Source organism: Wolffia australiana, chromosome 10 (genome assembly GCF_029677425.1).
Source record: "Wolffia australiana isolate 7733 chromosome 10, ASM2967742v1".
In the NCBI taxonomy this organism is placed as follows: domain Eukaryota; kingdom Viridiplantae; phylum Streptophyta; class Magnoliopsida; order Alismatales; family Araceae; genus Wolffia; species Wolffia australiana.
Genome location: NC_135844.1, coordinates 12445562 through 12464807, shown reverse-complemented (window position 1 = coordinate 12464807; position 19246 = coordinate 12445562). Strand labels below are relative to the sequence as shown.

General features: G+C 47.2%; 4 protein-coding genes across 5 annotated transcripts; 2 read left to right on the top strand and 2 right to left on the bottom strand.

Moving 5' to 3' along the window:
* On the top strand, positions 1–4482 carry LOC144708672 (SNF2 domain-containing protein CLASSY 3-like). 2 transcript variants are annotated; one of them, XM_078582087.1, is made up of 4 exons: positions 1–829; positions 1364–1510; positions 2692–4046; positions 4154–4482. In XM_078582087.1, the coding sequence occupies exons 1-4, from the start codon at positions 50–52 to the stop codon at positions 4467–4469; spliced, it is 2598 nt and encodes an 865-aa protein (XP_078438213.1). In that variant the 5' UTR covers positions 1–49; the 3' UTR covers positions 4470–4482. The 2 variants fall into 2 exon arrangements, with proteins under 2 accessions (XP_078438213.1, XP_078438212.1); XM_078582086.1 differs by having other exon boundaries at positions 1355–1510.
* LOC144708674 (11S globulin seed storage protein 2-like) lies at positions 4467–6695 on the bottom strand. Its single transcript, XM_078582089.1, has 3 exons — positions 6479–6695; positions 4849–5569; positions 4467–4769 (listed from the first exon to the last, which is right to left on the bottom strand). Exons 1-3 carry the CDS (start codon positions 6660–6662, stop codon positions 4613–4615), a joined length of 1062 nt encoding a protein of 353 aa, XP_078438215.1. The 5' UTR covers positions 6663–6695; the 3' UTR covers positions 4467–4612.
* Positions 6696–7224: 529 nt separating this feature from the next.
* EIF4G (eukaryotic translation initiation factor 4G) lies at positions 7225–15001 on the top strand. Its single transcript, XM_078581841.1, has 10 exons — positions 7225–7491; positions 7675–7905; positions 8082–8212; positions 8530–8673; positions 8753–8820; positions 8901–8957; positions 9082–10317; positions 10427–13473; positions 13988–14182; positions 14525–15001. The coding sequence occupies exons 2-10, from the start codon at positions 7697–7699 to the stop codon at positions 14847–14849; spliced, it is 5412 nt and encodes a 1803-aa protein (XP_078437967.1). The 5' UTR covers positions 7225–7491; positions 7675–7696; the 3' UTR covers positions 14850–15001.
* A 792-nt stretch (positions 15002–15793) lies between these two features.
* Positions 15794–19246, bottom strand: LOC144708684 (putative casein kinase II subunit beta-4). Its single transcript, XM_078582101.1, has 6 exons — positions 19064–19246; positions 18595–18957; positions 17601–17819; positions 16760–16869; positions 16522–16687; positions 15794–16063 (listed from the first exon to the last, which is right to left on the bottom strand). Exons 2-6 carry the CDS (start codon positions 18797–18799, stop codon positions 15933–15935), a joined length of 831 nt encoding a protein of 276 aa, XP_078438227.1. The 5' UTR covers positions 18800–18957; positions 19064–19246; the 3' UTR covers positions 15794–15932.

Sequence of the window (19246 nt, the reverse complement as noted above, 5' to 3'; positions counted from 1 at the left end):
ACCTACTCTCCCTCCAAATCTCTTCGCCTTCATCAGATCGAGTTCCGCCATGAGAGAGAAGCTCTGCGTCGCGGCGAGGACGCGCAGTCGCCGCGCGCAAGCCGAAACGGAGTTCATCAGATCGCGGCAGGATGAGATCGATCAATCTCCGACGGTCCTTCCTGAAATCAAGCGCCGGCGAACGAGGTATCGATCCGAAGAAGAAGAATTTTCACCTTTTACTTCTTCGGAAATCTCGATTTGTGAGATCGATCATGGCCAATCTTACGAATGTATTGATTCTTCATCGCGTTCTCCTACTCCTGCTCGTCCTCCGGTGGAAGAGGAGGACGTCGCCGCCGCTCCCGTGGAGATAATCTCTGATGATGAATCGGATTCTGAAAAAGGTGGCGGAGTAGGGTTAGCTCGATCGAATGGGGATTCCGTCGCGGCGAGGACGAGATCTTCTGGATTTTTAATGGCGCGGTGGAAGGCTGTGGATTACAGAGGTTTCTTCGAGGAGTCTGAGGATGAGGAACCCGAGGACTCTGACGAAGAAGTTGAGACGAACGTTTCCAAGTGTGATCGTCGGCCTGATCTCGGTAGAAGAGGAACTAGTCGAAGTGTGAAGAGAAATCGGTGTGAGCTGAGATTGGAGGACGATCCCGTACTCCAGAAACTGCTTAATTTCAAGGTCGACGGCTCAATTCCTTCACAATTCTCCTTTGGGGACGATGACGACTTGGAGCCGCCGGAGAAGTCGGAGTTCGAGAAGGAGTTGGATGGTCTGTGGACTGAATTCGACTTCTTTCTGTATTCTGATGGGTTCGGTACCTTCAAACGCTCGGAGGTATGCTTCCTGATTACTTGATTAAAATCGATCTTCGGCAGGAAGCAAAAATTTCCGTCCTTTTTCTGCTTTTATTTTTTGAATTTACTTGTTTGGGTTTTTATTTATCTTCTTTCTATGTCTACGATTTTCCACGAAAGGGAAGACTCGCGAAGATCTAGTTTCAAAAGGATCATCCTCCGAGAAGGAAGTACCTAGTTAAATCTATTGTTTTTCGGGGGAGATGAACTTGCTAGTGAAGAAATCTGGGGAATTCGTTGCCATTTTTCATGCTTTTTATCAAAGTGAAGAATCGTGAAGATCTAGTTTATGAAGAATTATCCTCGGAGAAATAATTACCTATTTAAATTCGGTTTTTTTGGGTGTATGAATTTCATCATAAGACAGTAAAAATCGATGGCATATGGACGGAGGAGTATTCTTTGACTTTCTCCTTCAGCCCGAAATGCAGGAAATCAAATTTCTCTGGTTTTCTTAGTTTTGATCTCATTCAAAAGAAAAGTTTCAAGTTTGATGAATGGGCAGGATGGGCAGGCGAAGGAATCTGAAGAGGGAGGAGCGAGTACCTCTTCTTGCAAGAACGGTGATGGGCACAAACTCTTCCTGGACGAGAAGATTGGCATGAGGTGCAGTGTATGCTCCTTCATCCAGCAAGAGATCAAGCAAGTCCTTCCAACTGTGGTTAGTGAACTGACAACCTCTAACATCATCATCATCATCATCATCATCATTATCATCATCATCATACTTATGTCCAAGTCATGAGCATAGCAACGTAGTCCGACTCATCATCACGTTCACCATTACATCATGACCACCTTCTTCTACTTTTCCGTACTCATATTCATCATCATAATCACCATCATTAACCGTCAACATTTCATCGTTTTCATCGTCATCATCATCACCATGATAAAGTGGACTCATTGACCTGAACATCATCATATAGTAGACTCCTCCTGGTTATCATAAAAATTGGACTTATATTCATGATCCTCATGAAAACCACATACACTCATCATTCACCATCACCATATTCATGAACACCACATACACTCATCATTCACCATCACTATATCCATGATCCTGATGGAAAGGTCTCACTCATCGACATCACTACCATAGTCATCATCGAACTACCATCTTTATCATAATTATAAAATTGGGTCATTATCACTCATCATCAATCTTATTGCATTCATACTCATCATCGTCATCATCATCATCATCATGTAACCATCGTTATCTAAGTCTTCAGCGACGTCATAATTAAAAAATCGGCTCATTATCATCATAATTAACATCATAATGAGTGATCATCGCCATTCTCATCCTCGTCACTCTATTTATCAAGCTCATGATAATTAAATCCAAGTCATCATCATTCTCATTAATCCATCATAACCATGTCTCTCTCTTCATCCAACACATCATCATTAATTCATCATAACCATGTTTATGCTGTCTCTCTCTCTTCATCCAACTCATCATCATCCTCATTAATTCATCATAACCATGTCTATGATGTCTCTCTCTTCATCCAAGTCATCGACATCGTCATCATGAATTCATCATTACAAATGTCTATGATGTTTCTCTCTTCATCCAAGTCATCGACATCGTCATCATGAATTCATCATAACCAATGTCTCTCTCTTCATCCAAGTCATCGACATCGTCATCATGAATTCATCATTACAAATGTCTATGATGTTTCTCTCTTCATCCAAGTCATCGACATCGTCATCATGAATTCATCATAACCAATGTCTCTCTCTTCATCCAAGTCATCGACATCGTCATCATGAATTCATCATGACCATGTCTCTCTCTTCATCATGAATTCATCATGGCCTGCATAGGCGACCGAATGCCGGGGGGGAGAGCACTCGTCGCGCAGAGGAGAAAGACGAACCCGCCGCCGCCGAAACTCGCCGCCTTTGCCTTCTGAGGAGGACAAGGAAGAAATCAGCCTGAGCGGGGCGACCTCGGTGTGGGACGCGGTCCCGGGCGCGAGGTCAACGCTGTACCCGCACCAGCAGCGCGCCTTCGAATTCCTGTGGACCAACCTGGCCGGCGGGCTCTCCCTGCCCAAGCCCGCCGCCTGCGCCGGCTCCGGCGGTGGCTGCGTCATCGCCCACCGCCCCGGTTCCGGCAAGACCCGCCTGGCCATCCTCTTCATCCAGTCCTTCCTCCGCGTCTTCCCCCGCAGCCGCGCCGTCGTCGTCGCCCCCAAGCCTCTGCTCCCCACCTGGCACGCCGAGTTCCTCAAGTGGTGCCGCCCCCGGCCCCCCGCCCTCCACTGCGCCGACTCCTCCCGGGCCGCCGCCCCCGCCCTCGCCGCCGCCGCCCCCCCGCCCGTCCTCCTCCTCAGCTACGGCGTCTTCTCCCGGCTCCCCCGCGCCGCCGACCGCCCCGACTCGCTCCTCGTCGTCGACGAGGGCCACACCGCCCGCAACGACAAGACCCGGGCCTGGCGCGCGCTGAACCGGGCCGGCACCCCGAACCGGGTCCTCCTCTCCGGGACCCTCTTCCAAAACTCCCTGCACGAGCTCCGCAACACGCTGCGCCTCGCCCGCGCCGCCTTCGACGCGCGGCGCTGGGACGCGGCGGCGGCGGCGGCGGATCTGCCGGAGCTGCGGCGGATGCTGCGGGAGTTGGTGCACGTGTACGGGGGGGACGCGGCGGGGCTGCCGCCGCTGTTCGACGCGCTGCTGGTGCTGGACCCGTCGCCGGCGCAGAGGCGGCTGCTCAAGGCCGTGGAGGAGGACGAGGCGGGGACGCTGCGGCGGCAGCACCGGAGCTCGCTGGCCGCGGTGCACCCAAGCCTGGGCGGGGACGGCGGCGCGGACCCGGCGCAGGGGGTGAAGACGCGGTTCGTGGCGGAACTGCTGCGACGGTGCGGGGGGCGGGGCGAGAGGGTGCTCATCTTCGGCCAGTTTCTGGAGCCGCTGGAGCTGGTGGGCCGCCAGCTGGGGGAGCTCTTCGGCTGGGAGGCCGGCCGGGAGGTGCTCAAGATGGACGGCGACCTCGCCGTGCCGCGCCGGGAGGCGGTCATGGCGCAGTTCAACGACGAGGCCGGGCCGGCCAGAGTGCTGCTCGCCTCCACCCGGGCTTGCGCCGAGGGCATCTCCCTCACCGGCGCCTCCAGGGTCGTCCTCCTCGACGTCGTCTGGAACCCCGCCGTGGAGTGGCAGGCCATCAGCCGCGCCTACAGGTTGTGGCGTTGGCTCAAAATCCACGACTCACTAACCAACTAACTAACTGACTAACTAACTTGCTAGATAATTAGCTAGATTATTAACTAATTGACTGGCTGGGCAGGGTGGGGCAGAAGAGGGCGGTGCGGGTGTACCGGCTGGTGGTAGAGGGCGCGGGGGAGTGGAAGAAGCACCGGGCCCAGGTGAGCAAGGACTGCATGGCCAGGCTGATCCTGTCGCTGGACGGCGACCAGGACCCCGGGACGGGCGCCGGCGCCTGTCGGCCCCCCGACAACGACGTGGACGACGTCTTGGAGGAGATGATGGCGCACGAGGAGCTCCGCGGCATGTTCAGGCAGGTCATCCGCAACCCCATGCGGACCTCCGTCTCGGACGTCCCCCTCCACTTCTCCTCTCGGCCTCGACGCGATCCAAGCTAAGCAATTAAAATATTGGAATATTTTTGTCCGTAACCTTCGAAATACAGAAACCATCCATCTTATCTAAATCCAATCTAATCTATGAATTTATACGGGGGGGGGGGAGGGGAAATCTTATATCTATCCTAGTAGGGACGGAAAAATTAGAGGGCGGGCGGAGGGAAGAAGATGGCCTCGGAGGTCCTCTTGGAGCCGAACTGCGCCACGGCGTCGGCGGGGACGTTGAAGGAGGCCTGCAGCACCAGCGGGGAGAGCGCCTTCCAGACCGAGGTCTTCCCCGCGAGGTGGGAGAACACCGGGCTGCCAAAACAACAAACGGTACTCGTGTGAGATTGAGTTTTAATCAGAGAGCGAGGGAGAGGAGAGACGGAGTACTGACTCGGGGGTGGTGACGATGGAGAACCACTGCATGCCGGCGGCGTCGGCGATCTTGGAGACGACGAAGAAGCGGGGGACGATGAAGAGGGAGCCGGCGCTGACCCTGGCGTCGAGGACGAGCTTGCCGTCCGGGCCCACCACCTGAGCCCGGCCGCTGCCCTTGGCGATGTAAGTGACCTGGTAGGCGGAGTCGGAGGAGAAGCCGGGGGAGCACATGGCGCCGCCGTCGAGCTTCACGAGGTCGCCGCCGAAGCCGCAGCTCTCCAGCAAGGGCAGGTTCTTGCCGGAGACCACCACCACGCGGCCTCCGCCCTCCACGTCGACGTCCAGCGGGGCCTCCTCGCAGTTGAGAACGAGGCCTTCGCGGTGGCCTTCGGTCGGGTCGGGGAGTCGGACGGGCTCTTCGAGCTTGACGATGCGGTCGGCTGGCTGGCTGGTGACGAGCCGGGCAGCGACCTGGGGCGAGAGGTCGAAAGCGCGCCCGGCGAACTCGGGGGAGAAGCCGGTGAAGATGCCGCGGGATCCGGTGAGGGAGAAGTCGGTGAAGGCGCCGCTCGAGTGCGCGTTGGAGGTGTCCCCCAGGAAGAGGATCGTCAGGTCTGTCTTCGACGAGTTGAACCACCACGTTACTGTGCCGAAGGGCAGGGCGATGGCATCGCCCTCCCTGATCGCCACCACCTTCTCGCTCGCCTCCGGTAGCACCACCCCGGCCCTGCCGCTGCCTGCTCCTCGAAATCCGCGAGAAGAAGAGAAGGAGAGAGAGGTTGGTGAATGAAGACATGGAAATTATCGACGGACGTATTTACAGAGAATGCAGAGGTCAGAGATGTAAAAGAGAGATTGTAACTTCACGCACTAAAGCTGAATGTAAGAGCGGGTGAGGCTTGAGATCATGCAAATCGAGAGAGAGAGAGAGAGAGAGAGAGAGAGAGAGAGAGAGAGAGAGAGAGAGAGAGAGAGAGAGTGAGTTTGAACGTAAAATAGATCGCCTTAAGATCATCCACCAAAGCTCAAAACACGCAAATCAAGAGATGGGTAGAGATAGAGAATTGCAGAATCGCACAGATAAAGCGAACAGAAATATAGAAAAAAGTAAAAGAGAGATAGAGAGAGAATAATATCATGCACCAAGCTCATAGACACGCAAATCGTGCAAGAGAACTAGAGAGAGAGAGAGAGAGTATAAGAAACAAAGAATATGACCAAGTAGAAATATAGAGAAATAGGAGACAGGATAAACGTAAAAGAGATGGAGATTAAGATTATATAAAAATATAAAGTTCATAAAGAAATGTAAAGAATGTAAGAAACAAAGAGAATGACCAAGTAGAAATGTAGAGAAAAAGGAGGCAGGATAAACGTAAAAGAGATGGAGATTAAGATCATATAAAAAATATAAAGATCATTGATAAATATAGAGAATGTAAGAAACAAAGAGTACGAACAAGTAGAAATGTAGAGAAAAAGGAGGCAGGATAAACGTAAAAGAGATAGAGATTAAGATCATAAAAATAAATAAAGAAACGCTCCGGCAAATCAGCAACCGATCGCCTCACTTCGCAGAGAGCAATTCGAGAAAGCAAATCTCCACATTTTTCGCCTGCGAGAGAAAGAGAAGATCATGCATCTACCTTCGAGAACGTAGGCGATCTTCGCAGAGTCCGAGTAAAACGGCATTGCCAGTCCACGCTCTCGTAGAACGAGCTTCGCCGCTCCCTTCTGCGAAGCCGCCAGAATCGGCATCTCTTCTGCGCTCCAGACGAAGAACGCCCCGCCATCTCCTTCAATCGCCTTCTTTGCAACCTTCACCTCCATCTCAATGCTCAAAGCAAACTCTCCCGATTCTAGATCTGAAACTGCTTCTACGCTACGCTCTCACCGGTATTTATAGAGAGAGCAAGGTTGTTAAGCCGGCCCCGGCGCGGTCGCGTTGACCGGGAAAATCTCGCCGATTCTCCGCACTTTTGGCGGGAATAATTTCCTTAACCGTTTATTCAAAAAATATATATAAATTATCAAATCGCGCTATTCAGCGGAAGTGACGCGTGGCAAAGTGGGACCCAAAGCTCTACACGTGTCGCAACCTGTTATTGGGCTTCATAAGGCCCATCATAGCCAACAAGAGACACGTGTCGGCTCTCTCCTGGACACGTGCGCATTCCAACTGACTCTTAAATAATAATAACTATTGGGTTCAGGGTTAACTACCGATTTAATTGAAACTAATTAAGAGCGATTGAACTGACCTTCTCTCTGCTCCGGTTCGTCGGGTGCTGACGTGGGCAAACCTTGACGCGGGCCTAGAGAGGAGCTGATAACTTGAAATGTCGATATTGCCCCTGAAGTAGGGTTCAAATCTCACGTGAGAAGGATTGATTTGTAGGTCGACTAGAAGCCTGTTTCTCTCTCTTCCCATTTTTTCTCTCTCTAGGTAGCTTCTCTCAGCGGGCCGCCTTCACGTTACGCTCTTCTTCTTCCTTCCTTTCTCTCTCCTCTCTCTCTCTTCTCCCTCTCTATCTCTCTCTCTTCCCATATCTCCAACTCTTCTTCTGGTAGCCGAGATTGCGTTGTTGGTTGATAATTTCAGCAATTTGAGCAACGCTGCAGAATCAACGGGGAAAAACCCTAATCTCGATTTTGTGTGGTATGTGCATCTTCCCGACTTCTGCTTATTGTTGCATTTCTTCTGCCGGAAAGAAACAGGTCTAGGGTATAATCTTGAGTTCTTCCGCGATTTTCTTTGATTTTTTTTTTTCTGTATGTGGTGTTCGGATTAGGGATCCGGTACGATCTTGTGGCTGATTGTTTGATGGGTTTTGTTCAACAGTGAATAGATAAAGTCTGGATTTATGTCCCTGAATCAGTCAAGGGCGGAGAAGAGCGAGGCGCATCTGAGGAAGGGCGGTCGATCTGGAAGCTCCGCCAATCAGAGGGGATTCTCGGCTGGTAGTGGGAGGGGCGGCGGCGCCGCCCCTCCATCATCATCATCATCTTCTTCTTCATCTCACGCGATTTCATCGGATAATCCCAATCAGCAGCCTGGATTGCCGACGAGGAGGTGATTAGCTGAGAAATTTGAGCCTTTTTTTGTGGTCTGTGACTCCTCGACTTGTTGTTTGGGCGTCTTTGAAAGATTGGGGCTTTTTCCATTATTTTTTTTATTCTGAAACTCTTCGATCTGTTGTTTGCGCTTTTCTGAAAGATTAAGGGTTTTCTTTTTTAATTGTTCAACAGCGTGAAGAAATCAGGCGGAGGACATGGAGGGCATTCTAGGGCAAACCCTTCTGTGTTGAGTTCGGAGTCCTCTGCTCAAGCATCCGTTTCGGCTAGCAGCGGCCATGGTCAGACACGAGGATCGTCTCATGGTATGGATTTCCTTCAGGTTCTAAATTATTGTCAGATTTTGAAATTTTTGAGCAGCGACATCAGTGTGATTTTTTCGCATTCGGCATGAACTCGGAGTTTTAGCCAAAAAGTCTGCGGAATTTTCTCCTATTTCACCATTAAATCGGAGTTTAACCTGTACATCAGAAGAAAAATTTCTATTCCACCTTGAATTCGGATTTTTAATAGACCGAAACAGAGGAATTTATTTCTTCTTCACCGATAACTGGGATTTTTAATTGGATAATTTGAGGATTTTTTTCTGACCTCGCATTTCGTCCATGAATTCTTTCTCTAGGGGCGCCTCCTGTGCATGCGAATAATGCTACTAAAGCAGCTGATTCAGCTGCTCAGAGTGGCGGCCGGGGTCACTCGAGACCTCCTCACCCGCAATCCTTTTCCGGTGATTCGGATTCTTCCAGCCCGATGAACCTGCCCAAAGGTCTGATCAAGCATCGTCTCTTTGATAATTTGCCGTTGTTCTGAGTGCTAACCCTAGTATCTTGTGTTTGATTTTTTAGGAGATCCTTCCAAGGGATTTCAGCTTCAGTTCGGTACCATCAGTCCGGGGTTCGTAAATGGAATGCAGGTCCTTTTCCTCGCTAAATCCACCTAAAAGTTTATTCATTTCATTTTATCTAAACTGAATCTGTTATGAACTTAACCCAGATTCCTCCTCGCACAAGCTCTGCTCCTCCTAATTTTGACGAGCAGAAACGTGATCAGGTCGTTTAAGCTTGCTTTCCGCTAAATTCATCTTGCTAACAGTTAATCATAACCTTAAAGTGAGATTTTCTGTAATTTATTCGTCATTAACCCTCTGTTGGTTGAACGTTATTTCTTTTTTCAGATGCCTGCGGTCTCTGTTCCTTCTTTGCCGAAGATTCAGCCGCAGCCAAAAAAGGAAGTGATTTCAAACCACGCAGTCTCGGTCAAGTCACAACCTCTTCCCCAGGCGAAGCGAGATATCGCTGTTCATGCGCCGGTTTCATCGTCTTTGGGCCCATCAAAGACAAGTGTCGCACCCGTCCATGGAATCTCTGTACCAGTGGGTTACCAGCAGCAGCAGATTCCAATTCAGTTTGGCGGTCCGAATCCACAGATTCCATCTCAAGGAGTCGGCGGCGGCTCCCTTCCAGTATCCTTATCCTTGGGGAGCACACAAAATGTTCAACAACAGATCTTCGTCCCGAGTTTCCCATACCCCCAAGGAATTCATCAAGGGCTTGGTTTCCCTCAGCTGACCTCACAAATGGGTAATATGAGAGTAGGCTTGACGCAGCCTTTCACGCCACAACAAGACTCAAACTTTGTCGGCGCTCGCAAGAACCCAGTGAAAATTACTCACCCGGAGACGCACGAAGAACTGCGACTGGACCGGAGGACAGACTCTTATGTGGATCAGAGTCCAAGAATGCAGCAGCCCAATGTTTCTCCTTATGGGAACTATTACCAAACCATGCCGCCGGGTTCTTACAATCCTGCCGGTTTCTACATGCAGACTCCTTCGTCTGTCGCTTTGACTGGTGCCCAGATGACTGGTGGTGCTCAAGCCGCTAGATATAACTACGTGGGTCAGACTGGCCCGAACGCTTCATTTTTGAACCAACATGTCATCAATCACGTTCCTGTAACCATTTCGAGGGCCAATCAACCGCTTTCAAGTGTTGAATCAGTGAATTTGGAGGCGTCAAGTGAAAATGCTGCTCTATCTGTTCCTCTTCCAACAGCATCTGTCCAAGTGACTGTACGGGCACCAACCATGCAACGGAAACCCCAAGAAAAAGAGGAGAAGCCAAATTTACAGAAACGTAGTGGAGAAAGTGCCCCGCATCAAACTGGGAGGACTGCTGATGTTTCAGAGGCCTCTCATGCAACACCAATTGTTGATATCAAGGTACCAGAGAAAACCAGCCAAGAACTGCCAAAGGTTTCGGTGGATCTATTGCAAAAGGCCCAGATCAGTATCACTGATGCACCAAAATTAGACGGTAGAAAGCGGGACTCATTTAAAAGGCATGACTCTTTCAAAGATCAGAAAAAAACAAATAAAAAGGAGGCTCATCAGTCACAACAACAGCAGCAGGTGTGTAATTTATCACCTCATAAATGCGTGGAAAGATAAATTTTGAACTACCATGTTGAAAGTAAAGTAATACCTTATTTTGATTTCTTTTTGCTTTTGTACTATGCAGATAAATGCGCCAGATACTGCTGTGATACAGCCGCATAAGATTCCCATGGAAGACGTCAACTCCTCTGAGAAACCTTCTGTAGATGTTTGCTTGGAAGAGAAAACTAATGAAGTATCAACAGCCACTGCCGAGAATCCAACAAAGTTTTCTGGAGGTGATGCACCTTTAGTGAGCCAAACAAAAGAAATCCTTGTGTCACAGAGTTCTCTGGTGGAAAGTCAGGTATTAGAAGATCCTATCATTCCTGATGCGCCAGAAGAAGGGGCAAACAATACTCAAAAAATTCAGGAAAATTTTGATACTGATGTGGAGTTGAGTACACCTATTCCCCGTGGTGGGAACGGAATCGTAAATCATCATCAGGAGCCGGAGGACAAGGATGAACATGTACCAGTGTCGTTGGCTTCCGATGAAGTCAAGAAAGTTGCTGGGCAAAGTACCGAGTCTCCGATTGAAACTTTTAGAAGCGCAGAGCAAGCTAGAGATATTGTCTCAGGAGACAATGCAGCTGATAATGATAGCAAAGCCATGGCAGCCAGCTCTAGTGAACCAATTTCAGTGGAGGAGATTCAGACTGATAATGAAGATGTCAAGACAAACGGCGGTTCGGAGATCAATATTGAAGTGGATAATCTAGCTGGCGCTCTTTCTGAATCATGTCGTGTTGATGATCAAGATAATCAAGTTTCAATACCCAAGTCCGATGTTATTGAAGAAATGCCTTCAAGTGAATCTTCTGATGCCGAGTCAAGGCTGCCTGTGGACTCTGCTTCTGAGAAGCTGAGCCGAGAAAGCTCATCTACTGAGTTGATTTTGGCTGACTCAGAGACAGTCTCAGGCCCAGGTAAGGTCGGGGATGTATCCAGCAGTGGTCCTTCAGCAGGGAAGAAAGAGAAGCAGACAACAGTAGAACAACCCCGGCCTAGGCCAACATCAGCCAAGAAGAAAAAGAAGGTGGTTCTTTCAAGGGCTGATGCGGCTGGTACGAATTTGGACCTGTACATGGCTTATAAGGCTCCAGAAGAAAAGAAGGAAGTTGATGCCGAGCCAGCACCTGTGGAGACTGCTACTTCACTTCATGCCAAGGATGAAGTGGCTTCTGCAGAGTCTAAAAGAGATGATCAAATAAAAGCCGAGCCTGACGACTGGGAGGATGCGGTCGACATCTCCAGCCCAAAGCTAAATGCTGCAGATGCAAAGAAAGCCCTCGATGAAGGCAGTGGAAGAGGTGGCGGCGGCGGGGGCAGGAAGTACTCCAGAGACTTCTTGCTGACCTTCAGGGATCTGTGGTTGGATCTTCCCTCAGGCTTTGAGATTGGAGCGGATATATCTGCTGCCATCGTGGCCAGCCCAGGCGGCAGCCCATTCCCGAGCCCGGGAAGAATCATCGACCGTCCATCCTCCGTCTCTATTCGTGACCGACGACCTTCCGGCAATCAGGATGATGACAAGTGGACCAGAGGGAGTGGGCTTCAAGTTGATGTTGGAAACTTTCGCCCTGGCCAAGCTGGTCATGGCGTCTTGAGACATCCTCGAGGCCCGATAAATGCTTATCCCGGTGGGATTCTCTCGGCCCCAATGCCGCCTGTTCCATCTCCTGGTCCTCGGGCCAATGCTGATGCTGACAGGTGGCAGCGTGGAGCTGGGATGCAAAGAGGTCTAATCCCTTCACCGCAGGCTCCTTCCGTGACAATGCACAGGGCCGAGAACAGGTACGAAGTGGGTAAGGTCTCCGACGAAGAGCAGGCAAAGCAGAGGCAGCTCAAGGGTATCCTTAACAAGCTGACCCCGCAGAATTTTGAAAGGTTGCTACAACAGGCCAAGGACGTCAACATTGACAACGCCACCACCCTCAGCGGAGTCATATCCCAGATTTTTGACAAGGCCTTGATGGAGCCCACCTTCTGTGAGATGTACGCCAACTTCTGCTTCCACCTGGCCAGTGCTCTTCCAGACTTCAGCGAGGATAACGAGAAGATCACCTTCAAGAGGCTGCTCCTTAACAAGTGCCAGGAGGAGTTTGAAAGAGGCGAAAGAGAACAAAATGAGGCAAGCCTCAATGTTGAGGGGGAGAGCAAGGAGTCGGCAGCGCAGCGGGAAGAAAAACGGGTAAACGCCCGGAGAAGAATGCTGGGGAATATTCGTCTGATCGGAGAGCTGTACAAGAAAAAGATGTTGACGGAGAGGATCATGCATGAGTGCATCAAGAAGCTGCTGGGTCAGTACCAGAATCCTGACGAAGAAGACATCGAGGCCCTCTGCAATCTGATGAGCACAATCGGAGAGATGATCGACCATCACAAGGCCAAGGACCACATGGATGCTTACTTTGAAATGATGGCGAAGCTCTCGACGAACATGAATCTATCTTCTAGAGTAAGATTCATGCTCAAGGATTCCATTGATTTGAGGAAGAACAAGTGGCAGCAGAGGAGGAAGGTCGAGGGGCCCAAGAAGATTGACGAAGTTCATAGGGATGCGGCGCAGGAGAGGCAGGGGCAGGCAGGGAGAATGTCTCGTGGGCCTGGAATGGGTCCGGGCGGAAGACGAGGCGGCCCCTCGCCGCCCGTCGACTACGGCCCCCGAGGGTCGAACCCGAGTTTGCTTTCCTCGTCCGGCGCACAGCCCGCGGGAATGCGTGGGTATCCCCCACAGAGAGGTTCTTTCTCAGCTACCCAAGATGTGAGAATGGAGGAGCGCCACGCTTACGAGGCGAGGACTCTGTCAGTTCCACTGCCTCAGAGGCAAGCAGGAGGTGATTCTATAACCCTGGGCCCACAGGGAGGCCTTGCCAGGGGGATGTCTAATAGAGGGCAGACGATGGGATCGGGTGCCGAAGAGGCATCATCAAGAAGACCAGGTTCTTCGAGTTCTAATGGCTATGGCGGCGGTTCTTTATCTAGAGATCAAGGCCCGGTTGTTAGTGGCAGAGGGCCTGCGGCTTCTGAAAGATTTTCAGTTGGGAATGAGAACACCTCGGAAAGCAGACAGCTTTCTGAGGAAGATCTTAGGGAAAAGTCCATCCTTGCTATCAGGGAGTATTACAGGTACTCTGCCCTGCTCCTCTCCTTCATTTGCTTTTCTTTTCCTTTTTTCTTTGATGATTTGTTATTGAAAACAATGTGAACTTTTTTCTGAGGGTAGTTTTTTACGATATCTCCATTACGGTTAGAGAAACTGGTCTTTTTTATAATATTTCAGATACGATTATGCGCCAGCAGCTGTGTCATTGTATAACCCCTCTGAGTTGATGATTTTTTTGTGTACAATCTTGAATAGGAAGTAAGTCTTTGTATCTGACAGGTCAAACTGAATGCTTGAAATACAACATACACTTTGTTTTCATCTTTTTCTTCTTGTTCTCCCAAAAGAATGAATATTTCACTGTAGAAAAAGACACTTCCGTTTTTTCAACCGATCAGGAAAAAAATTGTCAGTCGTTTCCTGGTAGATACAAGAAAGGCTTCCTCTTTTCTATCCTAATTTGATTGAATTTATTTTTTAAACTCATTATTCGCTTAGTTTTAAACTATGGGTCAAATTTTCATTTCCCAAATTCAGTGCGAGGGATGAGAACGAAGTGGCGTTGTGCATTCAAGAGCTGGGGTCTCCGAGCGCATACCCCACCGTTCTCTCGCTGTGGATCACAGACTCTTTTGAGCGAAAAGAAGGCGACAGGCGGTCTCTTTCTCACCTCCTCGTCCAGCTAAGCAAGCCACAGCACAACCTCATCTCCGCGTCCCAGCTCTCCGAAGGGTAATCTTTTAATCATGTTTTAAGTTTCATTAATATACGACGATTAGAGTATGAGAAAGAGGATGAAACTGCCACACACTCTTTTACTTAGATTTGAAGTATCACATCTTACAAGTGATTACAGAGGCTATTTATCTGGGACGCTTTAATCAGGTTCTGTATTTAAGTAAAATGGATTGGGGGCTCAAGACATTAGCATCAAAATTTCGAGAACCTAGATCTAAAGTTTTTTCCTCATCATCCCCATCCATTTCTCCTACTTTTCCTTCATTTTGCATCACTTTCTCTCTCTATCCACCCATTTTCTGAAATTTAACTGACAATTTACTCTGTGGATCGAAGGTTTCGGGCGGTGCTGGTCAATTTGGAGGAGACGGTGACGGACGCGCCAAAGGCAGGGGAGTTCTTCGGGATGATGATGGCCAAGGTGGCGATGGAAGGCGTGGTGTCGCTGGCCGAGCTGGGCCGGCTAATCGAGCAGGCCGGGGAGGAACCGGGCCAGCTCGTGGAGTCCGGCTTGGCGGCCGATGTGCTGGGAACAGCCCTGGAGACGATGAGAGCGGACAAGGGGGAGGCCTACGTGAAGGAGGCCTGTGCCGGAGTCCGACTCGAGAGCTTCAAGGGCCCTGGCTCGGCCCGAAGGCTCCAAGCTTTTCTCCATCTTTGAGCCTGGCCCGTTTCCATGTGTAGCTCTCTTTGGTTCTTTTTGGCTCTCTCCGCCCAATTACCTCACGTTCTTTCTCCTTTTCATTTTGGAAATTTCATTCTAGGGCAACCACTGACAGAGTCCCGGCAAGTATTCAGTTCTTTATTCTTCCATTTTTTTTATCTGTTTCCTCTTTTCTGATCGTCATAAATTGGGATCTTCAACACTCTTCGGCATCAAGACGGGTTGTTCTGTTCTATTTGTGCGAATTGTTCGTTCTGTTGGGTTTACTGAACAGAACAAACCCATGTGCCGTTCTTTTGTTCTATTTGTGCAAATTTTGTTCTAGTTTTGTGCAAATTTTGTTCATTTTTTTAAAAATAAGAACAGAACAAATAACAAGGCCCCGTGCGGTTCTTTTGTGTGAACAGAACAGAACAACCATGTCTACTTTGGGATGTGTTTTTTCTTGTTCTCTGCTTCCTTTCTGAGTTCCCTGTCATTATTGTGGTGTTTTTACTTTTAAAATTCTTTCTTTTGTTAGACTTTTGTCACAGAAAAGAGTGATCATCTTCTACATCTTTATTATTTTCATCAGCATCATCAACTTCGGTAGTAATTGACGGGGCTATTTATTGTTCATCATCATCATCATAATCATCTCATACTCATCATCACCATCATTTCTCCCTCTTCTCATCTTTCCATGAAACCGCGATTATGAAACCTTGAAAAACAGGTTGCCCAAGCGCTTCAATAACTAAATTAATAGATGCATAACCTGACAAAGCCAACATTACACGATAATTAATCGGCACAAAAAGTTCCCATTTTTGTGAAGGAAAAGAGATAAAGAACCATACTTCGGTTAAGAAAAATACAGTTCTATGATTTTTAATATTTTCAAAAGATACGGAATTTTGTTGTTAACAATCACTATTAAAATGGACTAATAACAGTGGGCAAGTACTAAAAATATCCTTCAAAGCTATTTTTTGGCGGAAACAACACCAAAAGATTAGCATCCATGGGTAACAGAAATTTCAATTTTTTTTTCAAATTTGCATCTCCACCGAGAGGGGAAAAAAAGAATAATTAAGAAGATCAGGGCCGGTGGAGTTTGAAGCCAAACACCCTGGGGACGTAGCTCTGGGTCGGCTTCTGGGGCTTGAGATGTCCGTATGTCATCCAGAAGAGGTGAGGAAACGTTGTGCCAAAATACGCCCCATCAACATCTGATCATTAATTTGTAAGGAAAATTTCCATCGTTCATGTCACTTCCACAAACATAACTTGAAAATTATTATTCAAGAAAGCCACACAAGCTTAATGTAAGTGATAAATGATGTCCATCCAACATCAGATAGCCAGATAGATATCTCAAAGTATCATAATAACACAAATTCATTTAATTCACTATTAAACAAAATCCACATGTTCAACTTGTAGTGAATACATAAGTCTTGAAAAAAAGGAAGATCACCCGGAATCAGTTATCAAACCAATTTAAATAAAAACTATAATACATCGGTACTCATAGAGATATATGTTTTACATTAAAGACACCTGTCAAATATTATTGCGTATAACTATATTTCTATAATTTATATAATTAAAATAAAAAAATCTACACTAATGAAATAAATAAGTAAATAGCGAATAACTATAGCAATTTAAAAATAGTCAAGGATACTGCCTTGGTACTTCGATCGTGGGTAGTAAATATCGTCACATTTGGGGCAATAAATCTTCACAGTGCTGGATCTAGGAATATCCGACTGGCCGACTGGAAGACACGGCTGCCCACAGCAATAGACCCGAGGGCATCTCCCAAAATCGTAGCTTTTATATTTGTCCAGCTGCAGGCAAACTTATAAGTAATATTCCTATTGTTCATCATAATATTCATAATAGTCTTAAGAGAAACTCACCATGGCGGCCATCCCTTTACTGGTTAATATGTACCGGACATGAATAAGACCGTACAACATTTCTGCAGCTGACTCGACAAGCTCGTTTTGCTCCTCCGTAAACATATCCCCTGAAGGTTTTTAATGTCATAAATAAAGTAAAAAATATTTATGTACTTCGGACTGAAACTTTAAAGCCCAAATTTCATTCCAGAGATCTTTAGTATAGAGGATATGGTTAGATAATTAGACAAGTACTATTCCCACGTATCCTTTCAATGAGATAAAATATGAACATCCGATATACGGTAGTTAGTATTATATATATATTTTTTTTTGAAGAGAAAAGGGAGTCACCCATAAATCGGTGCCCCCGTTGCCATTGCGATGTAAATCATTATAGTGTACAGCAAAAACAAGAAATCAAAACACGGCTACATGCCGCGATGCCACACCGAAGCAATAGCCCTGGCGTCTTGTAAGATCGCCAGGTTAGTATTATATGATTAATTTAATTTTATACTAATCATCGATGACTTAACATGTGATTGAAGTTTCTCAGAAAGCAGGGAGGCTTACGCAACAAGATTCTCAAGACTCGTTCATTTAAAAAAGCATCGAAGACAATGATATCTCATAATCATCGTATGAAGATAGAACACTAAACGGAGTGCCAATAAACCAAATGAGTAAAAATAGACAAACTAACGCTCTCGTAAATTAAAGGAACAGAACAAGATACAGTTAATTTACGGAACTAACATTATTATTTTGCAATTAAAGGAAGACAACGTAATGAGATTTATTTTATTAATGATACGAATACAAAAAAAGTAAGAAATATATGGAAATCAAATCTCACCATGAGATGATTCCACGTCCAAAATCAAGTCAAGAGCATAATCATAGTAGGGAACCTGACTGCTTAACCCGCAGAGATTAAAATCGTCCTGGATGTAGTCATCATCGACCTCACAGAAAAACTCGTTGCCTCTGAGGTTGCAAAACCATGATATCCAAGAAGTATCATCACCATCTGACCCACTAACGTATGAGTCTTCACAGTCCGTATCAGATTCGTCTGTTATGAAAAATTTCGAAAAATGTGAGATAATAAATAAAAAAAATTAGCATTCGGTAATGATATCATAATGAGAGAGCGTAATACAAGGCCAAAAAAACTAAGGGAAATACGTGTACAGACAGAAGAAAAATTCTCTTTTCACCCTCTAGAATCATTGATGCAATAAAAAGAATTTATAGGGACACAGTTTGATCTTTAAATCATTAACGGACGCAATAATTAGATGGACACTACCTTTTTCATAAAATAAGGGCTATTCAAACAAATCTTCACGGTTCAATGGTCTTCTCGAAAAAGATAGATTGATAATCATTTCCACAATCCAGAGACTACTACTTTCGAAAGGAAGGAATTAGCATATTAGGAAATTTGTTTTGTTCCGCGGTCACCACTCTCATTTTTTCTTATTTGCACGCGTAAGAGTAACCATAATTCCCTGAAAAGAGTCGTAAATAAGACTCTCAGAAGGAAGAATATGTAACTAGCAACCTAGGCTCAAAAGTCTCAGGAAAGTGCCAGAAATACTCATGAAGACGACAAAACCACATAGAAAGAGCATACTAAACGTAGCGTCTTTCAAGCGAAAAACTTCTTGTCAACACAGATCTAACAGAAGAACAAAAGCATCGGTCATTCACAAATTGGCCAAGAAAACGATACATATGACAAAAAACAACAAGATACAGCAAACTAACCAGCCGTAACGACAAGAGAAGAGCTAATTTTCGGCGCAAATCATCATCAAGAGACAACAATTAAGAGATTAACCAACCAGAGCACTTATTCTTCGGCCTTTGGTCGGATAACTTTCCCAAGGAGGTAGAAGGAACAGAGAGCTTTTCTTTGTCCTTGCTACCGGCTGCTTTAGAAGTGGACGGCGAAGATCTCTCGAGATGTTTATCCAGAGTATCATTTATACGCTTCCGATCGAGCGAAAGAACCTCAGACTTGGACGACCCATCTCGATCTCTGTACATACCTTCTCGCCTTTTCCTTTTCTTCTTCAAAAGAAACCCACCCTCGCCCTCCACCGCTCCTTCCCTGATGCTAATATCTCAGATGCAGCACAATCAGAATAATTTCTCCGACGACGACGAATCCACCGCCGAATACAGATGAAATCATCTTCTGAGACCTTCGGAGCGCAAAAGAAACCAACTTTAACTCGACCCAGAAGAGAAAATTTAGGGTTTCGAGAAAGGGTAATGCGGAGATTGAAAAAGCGGTACGATTCTTCAAACCTGGCCTCTGTTCTTGGCCGAAGGACGATCAACGAAGTGTGGAGTGAGCCAGAACGAGAGCTTTGAAGGAGAGAGGAGAGAGCGCCGCTAGTTGTAGAGGCGGACCCAGAAATCGACGGGAAAACCGTCTCTGCCCGGCAATGATATTTTTCTCATTCTCCCCAGAGAAAGTTACGGCCAAGT

Excerpts from the sequence above, each read along its gene's own strand:
- LOC144708684 (XM_078582101.1), bottom strand. The coding sequence starts at position 18,799 with ATGTACAGAGATCGAGATGGGTCGTCCAAGTCTGAGGTTCTTTCGCTC. Across the intron at positions 17,820-18,594 it reads GCCGAAGAATAAGTGCTCTG|ACGAATCTGATACGGACTGT; the intron begins GTTGGTTAATCT and ends TTTTCATAACAG. Across the intron at positions 16,870-17,600 it reads GGACGTGGAATCATCTCATG|GGGATATGTTTACGGAGGAG; the intron begins GTGAGATTTGAT and ends AAAAACCTTCAG.
- LOC144708672 (XM_078582086.1), top strand. The coding sequence starts at position 50 with ATGAGAGAGAAGCTCTGCGTCGCGGCGAGGACGCGCAGTCGCCGCGCG. Across the intron at positions 830-1,354 it reads GTACCTTCAAACGCTCGGAG|GATGGGCAGGCGAAGGAATC; the intron begins GTATGCTTCCTG and ends ATGAATGGGCAG. Across the intron at positions 4,047-4,153 it reads GCCATCAGCCGCGCCTACAG|GGTGGGGCAGAAGAGGGCGG; the intron begins GTTGTGGCGTTG and ends CTGGCTGGGCAG.
- EIF4G (XM_078581841.1), top strand. The coding sequence starts at position 7,697 with ATGTCCCTGAATCAGTCAAGGGCGGAGAAGAGCGAGGCGCATCTGAGG. Across the intron at positions 7,906-8,081 it reads CCTGGATTGCCGACGAGGAG|CGTGAAGAAATCAGGCGGAG; the intron begins GTGATTAGCTGA and ends ATTGTTCAACAG. Across the intron at positions 13,474-13,987 it reads GCTATCAGGGAGTATTACAG|TGCGAGGGATGAGAACGAAG; the intron begins GTACTCTGCCCT and ends TCCCAAATTCAG.
- LOC144708674 (XM_078582089.1), bottom strand. The coding sequence starts at position 6,662 with ATGGAGGTGAAGGTTGCAAAGAAGGCGATTGAAGGAGATGGCGGGGCG. Across the intron at positions 5,570-6,478 it reads GATCGCCTACGTTCTCGAAG|GCAGCGGCAGGGCCGGGGTG; the intron begins GTAGATGCATGA and ends TTCGAGGAGCAG. Across the intron at positions 4,770-4,848 it reads TCCATCGTCACCACCCCCGA|CCCGGTGTTCTCCCACCTCG; the intron begins GTCAGTACTCCG and ends TTGTTTTGGCAG.